Source organism: Alternaria ventricosa (assembly GCF_023758065.1).
Source record: "Alternaria ventricosa strain BMP 2768 chromosome Unknown scaffold_12, whole genome shotgun sequence".
Classification (NCBI taxonomy): domain Eukaryota; kingdom Fungi; phylum Ascomycota; class Dothideomycetes; order Pleosporales; family Pleosporaceae; genus Alternaria; species Alternaria ventricosa.
In genome coordinates this window covers 439,407-455,142 of record NW_026055692.1, presented here as the reverse complement: position 1 = coordinate 455,142, position 15,736 = coordinate 439,407, and the positions used below count along the sequence as shown (strand labels likewise).

The window sequence follows — 15,736 nt, the reverse complement described above, 5'->3', positions numbered from 1 at the left end:
CAACGAGCGTTTCCCCGACCTTTGGACTTCCCACGTTCTTCTTTCATCCTCTTCCCCCCTAATCACGCCAAATTTCACTCACGGCACCCTCCGCGACACCGGGTCCGTCTCCAAATCGCCTCCACGATCCAGAAATTATCGCGAAATCCTCGCCAATCCCACCCAACATGTCGGCCGATGATATCGACGATGAGCTCTTCGCCCTCGCTGGCGGTGACGAAGATGCAGACGTCGAAGAAGGCGAGGCGTGAGTACCATCTCTCACCTATCATTCTCCTCCTCTGCCTCTGCCTCGCTACTTTCCCTCGCTCCTCTCCTCTCCGTTCCGCTCCGCTCTATTCTCCACCGACCGCTCAACCCCCTACCGCAACATGGCGCTGACTCCACGTAGCTCTTCGCCCGCAGCCTCGTCGCCAAACTCGTTGGGTTCCGACGCCATGGACGAGTCGGATTCAGATCGCGACGATGACGTACCAGAGCGCTCCGCAGACGTCCCTTACCCCCTAGAGGGCAAGTACATCGACGAATCAGACAAGCGCCGCATCCTGGGCCTATCGCAGCTGGAGCGGGAAGAGATCCTGGGTCAGCGTGCCGAGGAGATGAGCAGCGCCAACTTCAAGGCCGAGCTCGCCAGGCGCGCCGCCAACGTCCAGAACGACAGGAAGCGCAAGGCTGATTCCGAAGATGCCGACGAGCGCAGGAGCACTCGCCCCAAGGTACAACCGCGGAAGAACGAGAAGCTCGAGGCATACAAGCGTGAGCGAGAGCAGCGTGGCCAGCAACGACAGCGCAACGACGACCGACGCAGTGGCCGCAGGCGGTCCAGCTCGGGAGATCGTGACGGTGGCTCAGATGTTGACGCTGACGGTGAGAGCGATGTGGAGTGGGACGACCGAGCACCAGAGAAGGCCCGCGAAGAGCTGCCTGCCACCCTCCGCGATTTCGAGTCGGTTCGTGTCGGTCGAGGATTCTTCTCAGAAGTCTGCTTCCACCCAGGCTTTGAGGAGGCTCTGACTGGCGCATTCGGACGTGTGGGCGTCGGTCAGGACTCACAACGGCGGACACTGTACAAGATGGCGCAAATCAAGGGTATACACGACACCGGCTGTATCGCAGACTACGCTAACATGTTATTCAGGCTTCTCAGCTGGCAAACCATACGTTTTTGACGGCAAGGACGGCAAGCGCGTCGCGACCGACCAATACGTTATTGCGCAACACGGCTCCGTGAAGAAGGACTACCAGTTCCAATTCATGTCCAACCAACGCTTCACCGAGAACGACCTCGACACCTACCGGCAATCCCTCATAGAGACCAATGCCAAGGTCCCCACGCAATCCTTCCTCCAGCGCAAATACGACGACCTCAAGGCGCTCCAAAACCACCACTGGACCGACGCCGACATCAGCGCGCGCATCGCCAAGTCGAAGAAGTACGCCCACCTCCTCAACCGCCCTAACGCCGACGCCCAGCCCAAGATCGCAACCCAATCAGAAACAGCCGCCGCCCGCATCGCCGAACTGAACCGCAAGAACCGCATTCAGGAAGCCGAGCGTGTCCGCAAAGCGCAGTTCGACCAACAACGCCAGAAGAAGATGGAGCAGAAGAAGGAACTTGCTAGGCGCAAGGCCGAGGAAGAAGCTCGCAAGGCGCAGGAGGAAGAGGCGCTCAAGAAGAGTAATAACCTGGATGTTGATGCCCTGTTCGATGGCGATGGCTCCAGCAGAGCGAGCACGCCCAACCCGCAGCAGCCGCAGAAGAAGAAGACGGAGCGGAAAGGTCTGCCGACGTTTAGGAAGCCGAAGATGGATGATGATATCATTGCTAGTATGGATATTGGCATGGATATTGAGATTTGAACGGCCTGCTAAACGTAGGGTCAGTTTTGGTCGGGTGCTAGTGTTGGGCTTTGGCTTGCCTTCTTCTTTTCCAGCTTGATCTTTTCTGTTATAGACGAAGACACCAAAAGCTTGCACGTTTTGGTTCTTAGCATTGCGTGGTGTTCGAGGTTGCCGGCTGCCCTGAGACCCATGGGTGAATGAGTGTCTTGGGTATTATGGTGTTTTCAAGCCAATATCTGGTATGCTTTCTTGAATTAGTATTATATACCAGACAAACTTTTTCCGAGATCAACTCGTACACTTGATGTCACATCATAACGGATCCAAACTCGAATGCAGAAAACCTTGTAGATTCCACAATACTCTCCCTACAACCACTTATTTCTTATCATCTACGTCTACGTCTACGTCTCAAAAACCTGTTCCACATCCCCAAAATCGCCACGCTCCCTACACTCCCAATACCCGTCCTTCCCACCTTTCAACCTCCAAACCTCCTCATCGCCCAACGCCGCCGCCTCCACAGGCCCCACCTTCGTAAACCACCTAGGCTGCCACTCCTGGCCATGTTCCTCGAGCACACGCCTACGACTCCGCTGCCTCTCTTCCAACTTCGCCTTCAGCGCCTCGGCTTTATCCACATCCCCGTCTTCCAACGCGCGCTGATCAGGTCGCAAGCGGGAATCAGTGGGCGCCATGCGGTCCTGCTCGATGGACGTGACTTGATTTAGGGCAGCGGCGAAAGTAGTAAGACCGTAGTGTTTCTCTGCTTTATCGACGAGGTCACCTGTTTTCCAGATTGTTTTTCCGGTTGGCTGACCGCCGGATGTGAGTTGGAGGTCTGATGTCCATTTCCCTGTTAGACCCATGGGTAGAACGGCACCTGAAGCGTCGAAGACCTGGACTGAGACTTCTTCTGAACGGCCGGCGAACATGCCACCCGCTTTGAATGTGCAGACGGCTTTTGCGCCGGTGGTTTCAGAGATGATGGTCATGGTGCCGGAGGGTTCTAGGTACTTTTCACCCGCGATGACGTTGCGTAGGTAGGATGTGGCGAGCGTCCAGGAGTAGTGTTCGCCTGAGGCGTGGAGGAAGATGCGGACGCGGCCTTCGGTATTGATTTCTGCGCTCTTGCCCCAGAACTTTTGCATGGGCGTGGGGGATTGCACAAAGGTCCATTCGTTGGCTTCGGCTTGGCAGGCCATGCGGACGGGGCGGTGGACGACCTTCTCGGCGAAGAAGCGGAAGCCTTTGTCTTCGCGGACAAGTTCGTATGTTTCGCCTAGCATGGGATTGAAGGGTTTGCGGATGGCGCGGTCTTTGACGCGGGCGTTGCTGAAGGCGGAGATGGCGAAGGCGGCCATGTAGGCGAGGCGCTCGCCGTTGTCTGGAGTTGCGGTTACTGCGGCATCGAGCAACTCGCTGTATTCGAGTTGTTCTGCTAGTCGTTGTAGCGCGGATGTGGGCTCGTTAGCTGATACCGGCATGGCGATGGTTGACAAGTCTTTGCCGACATTCTTTCTGAAGAATGCGATGAGACTTGGAGGCTGAACCTTTGGTGCTGGGACTGTGCCCCGACGTTTCACAGGGTCAAGCGGCAGAGGTGTGAGCGACTTGGGTCGTGTAGGGAAGAGCGCTGGAGTGGTCTCCCGTGACATGCGAGGCCGATCCAACATTCCCACACTGCCATTCTCTGAGGACGACTCCGACTCGCCATCTGAGTCCGCATCTGGTGACTGCTCACGTTCGCGGCTATCCTCTTGGCTGTCGCGCCGGATGGTCAGAAGCTGTGACTTGCTCGCGTCGCCATCTGGAGCATCGAAGAACTCATCTACAGACTCGGCCACTGAGTCAAAGCTGTGACGTGATCCTACAGCAGAAAGAGGTGCAGCCGGGGGCATCCGTCTTTGTTTGCTCTCGCTAATCAGATCAGCAAAGTCCCTGACAACAGAGTCTAGGTCTCGGAGTAGAGCCATGCAGTTGTCGTGAACGCTCTCCTCATGTGGAATGCTTGCGGAACTCATAATGGTGCTCGCGCGTCCATTGCGTTTGGGTACGGCAAGGGTGCCATTACCTGCCGCATTGGAGGCACCAGGAGGGACGGCTCCAGGCGACGCAGCTCCTACTTGCGCTGACACACTCCTCTTAAAGATGCCGGCGGAGGGACTCTGAGCGGCGGAACTGCTCGGCTTACGCTTCCAGAAAGCCATCTTCTCAGGGGCTTTTTGTTCGGGGAAGTAGTCACCTGCCTCGTCGTTGGACGGCGTTGGCGACAGACTATCACCCATGTTTCTGACGCTCATCGCAGACGATGCGTTGTACTTTGGATCAGTATCCTGAGCTAACCTCCGCACTGCATCTCGTGTACCTGAGACTCTGCCGACCAAGGCCTCAACTCTTGCCCACTCGTTCTCTTCGGCTGAGTTCAAGACGTGCGGGAGGCTCTGATATGGGCTGTCCTTGATTTGCAGGGTCGGTGAAGCAACCGCCCCTCTATCCGAAGCGGTTCTTGAGGCGCGATCGAGCGCATTCTTCCACATCTGGAAGTCTTTCTCATTGTTTGCTCGCAATTGCCAGATCTCCGCGCCAGAATCGACGGATATCTCCCTCGTCTCCTCGTTCGCGCCCACAGCCGCTAGTGACAAAGGTATGGCTCCTCGCAGTGCAGAGGAATGGTCGTTCCGGTAGTAGGAGAGTGTCGAGGATGTAAAATCCAAGGAGAAGAATCTCCTGGCATAGCCCTGGTTCCTCTTTCTCCTCTTCTTCTGCAGCACTCCTGTGAGGAACGAGGAGCCAGACAGACTGCCTTGTTTCTGCCCGTATTGTGATTTCGGTCGCTCGGCGTAGGCTTGCGGTAGGGATTCTGAGGATTCGATGGGGCCCATGGAGGGGCTCGATTTCGGGAGGCTCGTGGTGCTCGCGCCTGCCATGGCCTGCGCGTAGTGCATGTGATGACCAGACTTGGGCGCCGCGTTGGTCGGATATGTCATGAGGACGAAGGTGGCTGTTTTTGACACGGTCTTGGAGAAGGTGTTGTCAAATACCAGTCCGTACATGCCACCCTCGCCTGGCGGTACGTCGTATGTGCCCATGGAGACCAAATCAGCCTCGCATTTCCCATGCCAATGCACTTGCCGCAGCCCAATAGCCGCCAGCTTATCTAAAACGACCGTTCTGTCATTCCGCGACGTCGAAGCTCCGCGTCCGCGTGTTGTAGGTGGCTCGAGGGTCGGCGTGCCGGGCCCGGATTCGACGAGCGCAGAAGTGGGCAGCTGGGGAGTTGCGCCGGTAGCTGTGCCGGGGTGCTTGAAGATGCCGAAATTGAGCGACTTCTTGTGCGGTTGGACACTCCAGGAGATGGTGTGGCCTGACGAGACATTGACCCATCTTACAAGGTACGACTGCCTTCAGTCAGCGAGGAAGCGCGACATGGATGCTGTACATACCTTGCTATGCACCTCGATGTTCTCCATTCCCGCCATGACTGGACTCTGCTACTATGCCTCTCTTTGTTATGCGTTGAGGTGGTCGTGGTCGTGAATCTTGAGACAAATACGCGGGGTGCAGGCGTGGAGTCGCAAGCGTGTATAAATGTCTGGCGGTCGAGCGAATGCAGGGATCGATGGTGACGATGGTGACGATGTTTCCTAGCAGCCGGGCATTTCGGAAGTCGGATTGCTAAGGGTCGGGCGCGTGTTCGGTGACTTGTCAGCTTTCACGGGCGCGCTGGTGACGATGTTGTCGACTCGGAATGCGGATTGCTGCGAAGCCGAATGGTAGACCGCCGATCTGAATGTAATTTGACCCTTTTCTGTTTCCAGATTGTTCGAGACTACTAAGAGAAACTACCAAGTTGCTTCTTTGTAACAGCTGTGCGAAAAAATGCAGCGCAACGGGCAGAAGACGTTCCAATGCTTGGATGACATGTGTCGACGCGGGCGGTCTACGCTGGCGGCTGGTAGCCAGGGTCTTCAGCCTTACTACGCCATCTTTTCCTCAGCCACGCCTTTTCCACCCTTTAAGCTACTCGACTGACCGGCTTTCTAGCCACACACTTTGCGATAATTACCCGTCTTTCTTCCATCCTGTTTCGCATGCGACGCAGCATGGGAAAGCAGGTCTTCGCTGCGCGCACGCCCTCTGACGCATTTCTCATGTGCATCCTGCTTCGGCCGATGGATCTTTTCCTGCTTTCCGACTCCCGCCATCCCGCTCCATCCGACTGATATCATACCTGACTACGGCCGAATGCTTCTGGCTTCTAGATCTCGTGACAATGGTCTGCTGGTCGGTACGACGTACGCCCTGCTTGTAGCGCTATACGTGTATACGAGCGCTGAACGAGTACCTGACGCCCCACCCTCACAGCCGACCCTCAGGGCCAATTCTCTCACAAATGCAACTACACCGCCAGGCGCTTTTTGATACAGTTTCTTCCCTTTCCGCTTCTCTGCCAGAAACACTTTCACTCAGTCTTTGCTTCATCCCAATATTGTTGTTTTGAGACGGCAGGACTGCACTCACTACCTTCACGCAGACGGGACCTCGGAGACGCACACCACAACGCGTTTGCATACCCCAGGAGGACACATCAGATCTCATACTTTCTCATCTGAGCTTGAACATCCAGCAGTCACGAATACTGCGCCATGGCATTGTTGCCTGCATCTCACAACGTCTGCCGCACTGACCCCGCGCCAGAAGTTTCCACCAGCCACCCTGTGTCAACGTAAGCACAGGTACAAACATCGCACGTGTTTCACATCAATTCAGATCAGTAATCTGGAGTACAACTCCAATATCGCGTGTCGACGATGATGCCCACCGACCCACTATACCCATTACAACACGGAGCGTCACCCCCTTCGGACCCCGTTCCGGACAAGCGTTTCTACGCGCACTACTCACGCGCAGGCCTTTAGTGCATCCCAAACGTCCTTCCAGAATTATTCCGCGAGCGATTCAGTGTAGTACGCGCTCTAGGTGCAATATGTGGGGTGTTCGCATACGTCAAGTAATCTCGAGCAATTTACCTCGTTCGCACCTGTAGATCGTCTGGTCCGGGACCCGGATTAGTTGGGTACTGGTATGATTCTGTCCTTGTTATACTTACCATGCCGTTCCCTCTTCAATGTCTATTTCCTAGCTACCTTCATTCTGTGTGAACTGCAGAAAACGGACAAAACAATGGTCAAGTCAATTACGATCGCGCTATCTTTAGCAACTACCACCCTCGCAGCTCTATACACAAACGGCTCATCATGGTCCGGCTGGGCCAACGTAAAGCAACTCTTCGTCTTCGGTGATTCTTACACACAAACCGGCTTCGACGTAAATGGGACACAACCCAGCGCCTCAAACCCATTCGGCAACCCGGCGTACCCCGGCTACACGTCCTCCAACGGACCCAACTGGGTCGGCTTCCTCTCTACAACCTACAATGCTAGCGACCTCCTCACCTATAATATGGCCTACGGTGGCGCCACTGTCGACTCCGACCTCGTGACACCATACGCCCCCACCGTCATCAGCATGAAGAACCAGGTCCGTACGGAATTTCTGCCTACCTACGGTTCGCACCCCGCCACTGCACCTTGGACGTCATCCTCCTCCCTCTTCGCCTTCTTCATCGGCATCAACGATGTAGGAAATAGCTGGTGGCTCAACAACGCCACGCTCTACGACACCATCTTCTCCGTCTACGCCGACCTCCTCAACGATGTGTATGAGACCGGGGCGCGCAACTTCTTGTTCCTGAGCGTGCCGCCTGTCAATCTTGCGCCGTTGACGCTGAACCAGGATGATGGGGGGTATGCGGTGGAGAACGAGGGGAAGGTCATCCTAGATTGGAATAAGAGGCTGGGGGAGATGGTGGATGCGTTCCAGGCGAATCATACGGGCACGAAGGTGTTTGTACATGATACATGGGGGCTGTTCAACAAGGTTATTGAGGACCCTGCGAGCTATGAGCAAACGGCCGGACTGAAGAATGTCACGGGCTACTGTGCGGCGTATATGAAGTGAGTCCTGGATGAAGTCCAAAGAGAGCATTGCTAACAGATTGATAGTGGAACGCCAGATTGGTACACCAAGGATGCCTCGTGCGAGTACCCGGTCAACGAGTACTTGTGGCTCAATGAGTTACATCCTACCTTCCCTATCCACAACGCTACAGCCGCTTCGATTGCGGAGTTATTGAGCAAAGAGTAGAGGACACAGGGAATGGAAGCTACAAGCTGAGTGTTTCATAGGCATCAATCAAACGAGGGAAAGAGTAATGAGCAAGAACGGTAAATTCAAAACTGCTATGAAACTACTATTACCAGCGAATCGAATCAATGAAAGAGAAGTGTAAACTTCAGTAAAGGAGATCAACCGCCGCTGATCAAAAACAAACCAACTACCTGACAAAAAGAGAAAAAAGTGTGAACTTTTGTAAAGCACGATCAAAACCAGTTGATCGGAACAAGCAAAAACAGCTTCCATCTCCAACTCAATGACTCAAGGAAATGTGTGAGCAACGATCAAAACGCTAATCAAAACAGACCAAACGCACTCCCCTAGTAGTCGATGTGAGTCTTGAGCGGAGCAACAACACCATTACCAACCATAGCACCATGCTGTCCCTGACCATGTCCATGGCCAACAGAAACCAGCTCCTCACTGCCAAGGCTCCAGTCGGCAATACCGCGGAAGCCACCCTCCTGGCTCTCCGCCTTGCCAGCACCAAAGGTCTTCGCATCCCACTTCTCGGTGCCCTCGACACCCTTCCACTTGGCCTCTGCGCCGAACAGACGGAAGAGCTGAGCATTGAGGTGCTCGTACTCGTTGTAGCTCTTGGGCCATCCGCCGTAGCGCTGGTACGCCAACTTGAGGAGGTGCAAGTGCTTGAGCGCAGTGGCGGACTTGTCGAGTGTGTTTGAGTCGACGGCCGCGGGACGAGGCGAGTTGGGTGAGTTCTGGACGTTGACGCCTTCGCGAGCGAGGAGCTCGGCGGTGGTGTCGTCTTCGTCGTCCGAGTCGTTGGATGCGGAGGTTTGGTCGTTGACGAGGACGCGGAGGATGTCTTCGTGCACGCTGATGGCCTTCTTGAAGTAGTCGGCTGCGAGGCTGGCGGTCTTCTCGCCCTTGGCGGCTTGGGCTTGGTAGGCGTGGCCGGTGGAGGTGTAGAGCTGAGCGAGGAGCTCGTACGTCTCGATGGTGACAGGGGCGCGGGGACCGTGGGCACGGCGCATGTTGTAGGCGATGTCTTCGGCGAGGCGGATGGCCTTGACTTGGTGGTTGGCCAGGTAGCGGGCGCAGATGAGGCGGCGACCGAGGTTGAGCAGGACTTCGGAGGGCCATGAGCGCTGAGCGTCGCGGGTTTGCCAGAGAGTGGTGAGGAGCCACTCGAGGGTCTCGTAGTCTTCCTGCTCGCCGAGCAGAGCAGACAGGTGGCTGAGCTCGTAGAGCTGGACTTGGGCGAAGTTGATCTTGAGGGTCTTGCAAATCTCGAAGATCTGCTTGACGATGCGGTTCGAGAGGTCCAGCATCTTCTTGCGGAGAGTAGCGTCGGGGCACTTCTCGCCGTCGCGGCCGACGAGCAGAGAGGCGAGCTTGAAGCCCATGCTGATAGCACGAGGACCGTTGTAGCCGTCGTGCTTGCGAGCAAAGAGGAAGCCGAGGTTGGCAATGTCGTATGCCTCGTGGAACTTCTTCGCCTTGGTGAGCTTGGCGACGCTATCATTGCTGGAGAGAATGACGGCGCGGTTGAAGTTCTTGTTGCGTCCGTGGCCGAGATAGTCAAGGATGCCAATGATGAAGATACGTGGCGACTCCTTGCTGAAGTCCTTCAGGTCCTGGGCGTCACGCTTGACGAACAGACCAACGGCCTGCTCCTCGACAACCGTGATCATGTCTTGCTGATCGTTGCGGCGCAGGAAGTAGCGGAGAGGAGCGGCAGCGAGCAGAATGTTGGTAAGGCTCTCGTTGTTTTCCAGAGTCGAGTGGAACTGCACCCAGTAGATGTACTCCATGGTCAGATCAGCGTAGATCTCCGAGAAGCCAATGCTGAGATCCCTACGCAGGCTGTACTGGAGAGACGCTAGGAAGGCGATCGCGGTGCGGCTGCTCTTGGTCAAGTCGAACGACCACTTAGAAGCGTTGCGTGCATCCTTGGCGCAGATTTGACGATGAAGCTCTTGAACCATGGCGTGAGCAGTGCTGGTCTGCTCGATGGCCTGGAGGGTGGCGGCGATAGACTTGGCCGACTCAATCTGCTTCTGCGACGAAGTCTCCTTGGAAACAATCTCGGAAACAGCCTTGGAGATCTGCTTGACAGCGAGGTCTGACTTCTGCTGGCGCGAGTACAAAGACGCAAGCTCCCTCAAGCTAGTGAGCGAGGACTCGTGGCTGTAGCCGTTCTCGCGGGTAGACTGCTGGAACTGCGACTCAGACATGCTCAGAGCACGCTGGACAGTCTCAGCCTTCATGTTGCTGGAGAGCGAAGAGTGCATCTGCTTGACGTAGAGAGATGACAACGCTTGGTTGATCTCCGTGGTGCTGGTGGTGGTCGTCACCTGCTTGCCTGACTGCTGCACCGCCTCGTAGAGAGCGATAGCCTCAGACATGTGCGCCTCGCTGCTCTGAGCAACCTGTGCAAGTGCGAGAGTTGCGCTGATAGCAGTGGTCGACTCAGCACCGAAGACGGCAATGGCAGTCTCGCGGTACTCCTTGGTAACCTTGTAGAGCTCAGACCAGTTGGCCTTGGTCTCCTCCAGACACTGGTAGTATCGCTCGTACAGAGTCTCGACAAACTTGACGTCGGTGAAGACCTTGTGCTGCTTGGTCTGACGGACGAAGGTGTTCCACAAGACTCCGTAGAAGGTAACTGCCTCTGCGTACCTACGGTCTTCCCAGTAGGTGACAGTGACTACCAGCATGGCGTCAAGTGCGTCCTTGTGGCAGACATCAGAGTCTTTGTTGAGAGCAGTGATAATCTGCAGGTAGTAGTCGAGCCAGTAGCCGTGGTTGCGAGGGTGGCTACGGCATCTCTGGGCCAAGATGTACAAGGTCTGGATGGTGAGCTCGTGGGTGTGACCGAGACGTGCGCGGTACACAACCAAGATCTCCTGGTACGTGCTGATAGCCTTGTCGGCGTAGCCGTGTTTGTCGTAGAAGTTGATCAACAGGTTCTTCGACCTCTCGAAGGTGGCCTTGTCGACCTTCTCAGTGACCAAGACCGCGCGGAAGAAGCGGTTGTACACATCGTCAACCTTGTCCAGCTGGCGCGTTTGCAGGTAGCACTCCGCGAGGCGCTCGACGAGCTCAATCGACTCTTGGGTGAACACAGTCGCCATTGTGACATCATGGATGGAGTTGGCAAGGAATGAGGACCAAGTGCGCTGCAGAGTCGCGTGAATGACGTTGATGGCAGCGGTGTAGTTCTTCTTCGCCATGTGTTGGGTGACAAGCTGCCTGGCGAGCGACATGGTGCTTGCCTCGACAGTCTTGGAGCTTGCGATGGTTGAGAAGAATACATCCTGGTAGACAGATTCCGATACAGTCGTCGTAGTGGTAGTTCCAGTGTGGTTCAAGCTGTGCTGAACGAGCTCCTTGGAAGTCTCAGACAACTGCTGGCTGACCTCGCGCGACTCACTGGTCTCCTGAGAGCTCATGTTCTTGTGGTAAGAATGGGCGAACTTGAAGATCGAGAGCGCTTGCGAATGTGCGTTCATACTTCGCATCTCCTTGCCGACAGTCAACAAGCGCGACACGATGCTGTTTGCGAAGGACAGCTGGTGCGACTCGTACTGCTGCCAGACTGAAGACAGAATGGCGGTAGACTCGCTGGTGCGCTTCTGGTTCTTCAAGAACTGAGCATAAGAGGTGGCGATCTCAATGTTCTTCTCATGCCATTCCACAGATTGGACTGTGCGGCACTTGGAAGAGACTTCCATCCAAAGCTCGACGTACATCCTTTCAGCCTCCGCAAATCTCTTCATGGAGAGAAGCTTCTGGATCTGGATCAACTGAGCGTTGATAGTGGAGATGGTGAGGGCCTCAACTATCTCCTCTTCCTCGTGCTCATCATCAAAAATGTCGTCGTAGAGGTCAAGCTCGCCATCGCCTGTGTCCTTTCTGAGTGTGAGCTTGAGGTGATCATTGATGTCATGGGCCTGGTGCGAGTCCCTGCCGTAAAGCTGGATGGTTGCATCCTGGATGAGACGGTAGATCTCGATAGACTTTTCCTCTTCGTTGATATTGGCGTAGAGCTGAGCGAGAAGCTTGCGAGTCTCAATGACTAGCTCAGAAGTGCTTCCGTACTGGCGCTCATAAGTCGTGATCAGAACCTTGAGGATCTCCTCGCGATGAGTCATGATCTCAGTCCTCGTGGTGGTAGTCTGGGTCTCAGTGATCTTCAAGAACTGACTAGCACACTCCAGAGTCAACGGGTGCATGTCAGACAAGACCTTGCGGCTGACGAAGGTGCACAAGTAGAGGTACTTGGTTGCTTCCGGGATGTTGGAGATGAGCAGGTAGCTCGTGGCGATGGACAGGTACGTCTGGAGAAGACCAGGGTGGTTTTCTGGGAGGGTGCTCTTGCGGAGAACGACCACAAGCTTTTGCAGATCCAAAGCCTCGGGGATGGGAAGTTGGGTGTCCCAGCAGTAAGACTCCAAGATGGGGAACATGGTGCTGTCGGGGAATACCTTCTGAAGCTCGGCAGTAGGCTTGAACTCGCCAGTGGACTTTGGAGCCAATGGAGACTGCTGAAGATGCAGAACCCAGTAGCGTACCGCGTACTCGAGGAAGGGATGTCTCCTGAACAGCCTGTCGGGAGTGGTAGGATCGAATGTGTCGAAGGTAGGTTCGGTGTTGTGGTCCTTCAGGGTGTGCTTGGTGTAAGCAAGAACCCTGAGAAGCATGTCGGTCTCACTGTCCTTCAGAGGAATGGGAATCTTTCCGTTGGCGGAGAAGTCATGAAGGGTAGAGTGGATAACGGGATGCTTGAAACGAACAATGCGTTGGTGCAGAGTAAACAGCGGCTCAAGCGTCCTGAAGATCTCGTTCGTGTTGACACCCTTGTCGGTCACAGTGCTGCGTTGCACGTCGACTGAGAACAAGGTGTTGATCTCATCGATTGTGAGAGGTCGCTCAGCAGCCAAGACCCATGACAACAAAGTCTTTGCCTCGTTGGTGGGGTTGAGGGCGGTAAAGAGCTTGAGAGTGAGGTCCTGAACGGACGGCTTCGACGACTCAAAGCTCTCCAGAGTCTTGATCAACGCATCTGGTGACTTCTGAGTGTTCAGCAACTCACAAGTCAAAGTGACATGGAGGAAAGATCCGTTAGACATGGTGATGATGCGGTCCAATAGTTGCTCTTGGTCGAAAGGACGCTGACCGTGGAAGTGGTGGTTGTGGATCAAAGCACGTAGGGCAACGGCGTGAAGGTCGTCTCGAACGTCCTCCTTGACGATCTGGTGCTGAACTCCCTTGGCCGAAGTTGGCATCTTCATGGAAGATGACAATGTGATGAGTCTGACTCCGTGGCCTTGTTGAGTCACCTTAGCCAGCCTCTCAAGCAGATCAGCTGGGCTGAAACCACCCATAGCTTGAACAGAGGCGCTGTTGGAGGCTGCGATCTCATCAAGACCGTCGACAACCATAACCAACTCGTTGCTACCAGATACTGGCTGCTGGAGAGCCTCACCCAGTGCCTGCCACATGGTCTCTTCGTAGGCCTTGATATCATCGGTGCCTCTGCATCGGTTGTAGGCATTGAAAAGAGCGTGGTACACACCCATGTTACCAATACGAAGGTTAAGCAATTGGTACAAGAGCGACTTCACTACTGCCAAAGATGTAGCAGCAGTCGGGATGTCAGGCGACAGCGAACAGAAGAGTGTGTCGTACTGCTTCTTGTTCATAGGTCGCTGCAATCGCTCGACAATCGATCCCGCCAATGTCGTCTTTCCAGCGCCCGACTGACCCGTAACAAGGAAGACCTTGTTCTCGCTCTGGAAAAACCTGGTCATGTGCTTGTTGAACCAGAGGCAAGTGAACTCGGCTTGGTTGTCAACATATGTCTCGTGGTCTCTGGTGATGGCGGCAATGACACGGTCTTGCGAAGCCAACCAGCGGCTCAAGTGCTGAACACCAATAGCCTCACCCTCTTCGAACTCTCCGCCTTCGATCTGGGACTGCCAGATCAACTCGACGACGGTGTTCTGGCGAGTACGGAAAGCATCAATGGTCTCACCGAAGAGCTCAAAGATGTCAAGCGTTGTTCGGCCGGGAGTCATGCCCTTGACGGTCTTGTAGAACTTGATGGCCACGTCTACTACGAGAGTGATGAGGTCTGTGTACAACAAGCAGATTTGCTCGCGGATCTCTGAGCTACCTGATGTCAACAGCTCTGAGCGATGCAGAACCGACTGGAATGACATGGCGAACTTGTAGAAGACGGAGAAGGCCTTGTCAAGAGCCTCGGAGTTGTGGTGGCTCAGCTCGAGAAGGAGCTGCGCATGTCCATATCCGATGGTAGCTGCCGAGCTGCTGTCCTGAGCAAATGGTTTGACAGCTTGCTCGAATTTGTGAAGCTGCTCAGCGAAGTACAGAGCGCGGATCAAAACTTTGTCCCAGCGACTGCCCTTGTGAGGGAGAGTGGTCAGGCGTTCAGATCTGATCCATTCCAGGAAGGCAACGTAAGAGACGTTGCCGATGCTCTGAAACACACCAGCGCCCAGCTCGGCCATGCTCTTCTTCCGGAGAGAGGCTGCCGAGTCCTGGACCATGGATGTTTGGTACTGGTTGCCGTTTCCTCGCTTCAAGTTGTTGAACGACGACTTCATCATGCTGAAGTTTCCGCTGGTAGCGCGAGAAGAGGTGAATGATGGGAGACGACCCTTTGTGCGAAAGAGGGCTTGAGGTGACTGTGGAGGAGAGAACACCGCAGATGAACCGTTCGCGCCGTTGGTCTGTTGCCTAGACGACGTGGGTCTGGGCGATTGCATGATAGGCGATGGAGGTTGTGGAGATTTGATGGTAACAACGGACTCAGATGAGATGCTGGAGCTCACTGAGAAACGGATGGGGGATGGCGAAGGAGGACTGTCTGGCTGCGGAGACAGGTCAAAGATTAGCTCCGTGTTACGGCGAGCTGGTGTGGGTGTTGTAGGAGCAACACGAGAAGATGCAGGCGAGACCGAAGGTATTGACTCTGTGAGTGGTAAGGTGTTCCTTATCACTGGACTAGGTCGAACAATAGGTTCTGGTGATGGTTGGGGATTAAGCTCAGGTACTGCCGAGGTGGAGTAGCTGATTTGTGCCGGAGAGGGTCGACCTTTGGTGACTGGCAAAGACGGCGGCGAAGATGAATACTTCGTGGAGGGAGGAGACGAGGTTACGTCGGTCTCGATAGATGCGATGGAAGCTGAGCGTCTATTAAGATCTTGAGAATCTACGGATGCCTGGGAGGAGCGCTTCTTTTTATGTCTCTCTGGGAAGCTGGATCAGTATGAGGGAATGTTGAGGACGGGAGGCCGACTCACTGAAAATCTGTAACATGAGTTGAGAGGAGCATGAAAGATATGCCTCCAATGATACTCAGGTCGTCCCTATATATCCCAATGGCTTCAAAAGCTACGATCATACGCGGCAGAGCTCACAGACCACGAGCGGGGCACATGTACTTTGATAGTATGGATCAACAGCTTGTCGTCATAGTCTGAGCTTGTGAGTATTCCCGATGAGAATCAACAGCTTTACGCGCAGGAGCTAGTCCATCGTACCAGGATGAGCTCTGTGGATAGCTCAAGACAGCCCTAGAGTCGATAATGCAGGTCGGCGATCATGCATCCTAGCCGAGCTTGACACGTCTGGTACGTCGTTTTTGGCATGAGTGAGTGCATTG

The 15,736-nt window shown here is 54.9% G+C and overlaps 4 protein-coding genes across 4 annotated transcripts; 2 read left to right on the top strand and 2 right to left on the bottom strand.

The window, feature by feature from the left end:
• Positions 1-371: 371 nt before the first annotated feature.
• Positions 372-1,860, top strand: J4E93_007029 (uncharacterized protein; the record flags this gene model as incomplete). Its single annotated transcript, XM_049344939.1, has 2 exons — positions 372-1,089; positions 1,139-1,860. The coding sequence occupies 2 exons, from the start codon at positions 372-374 to the stop codon at positions 1,858-1,860; spliced, it is 1,440 nt and encodes a 479-aa protein (XP_049197864.1).
• A 386-nt stretch (positions 1,861-2,246) lies between these two features.
• Positions 2,247-5,324, bottom strand: J4E93_007028 (uncharacterized protein; the record flags this gene model as incomplete). Its single annotated transcript, XM_049344938.1, has 2 exons — positions 2,247-5,243; positions 5,289-5,324. The coding sequence occupies 2 exons, from the start codon at positions 5,322-5,324 to the stop codon at positions 2,247-2,249; spliced, it is 3,033 nt and encodes a 1,010-aa protein (XP_049197863.1).
• A 1,705-nt stretch (positions 5,325-7,029) lies between these two features.
• On the top strand, positions 7,030-8,052 carry J4E93_007027 (uncharacterized protein; the record flags this gene model as incomplete). The annotated part of the gene is made up of 2 exons (XM_049344937.1): positions 7,030-7,862; positions 7,911-8,052. The coding sequence occupies 2 exons, from the start codon at positions 7,030-7,032 to the stop codon at positions 8,050-8,052; spliced, it is 975 nt and encodes a 324-aa protein (XP_049197862.1).
• A 350-nt stretch (positions 8,053-8,402) lies between these two features.
• J4E93_007026 (uncharacterized protein) lies at positions 8,403-15,390 on the bottom strand (the record flags this gene model as incomplete). The annotated part of the gene is made up of 2 exons (XM_049344936.1): positions 8,403-15,322; positions 15,375-15,390. The coding sequence occupies 2 exons, from the start codon at positions 15,388-15,390 to the stop codon at positions 8,403-8,405; spliced, it is 6,936 nt and encodes a 2,311-aa protein (XP_049197861.1).
• Between the last annotated feature and the right edge of the window lie 346 nt (positions 15,391-15,736).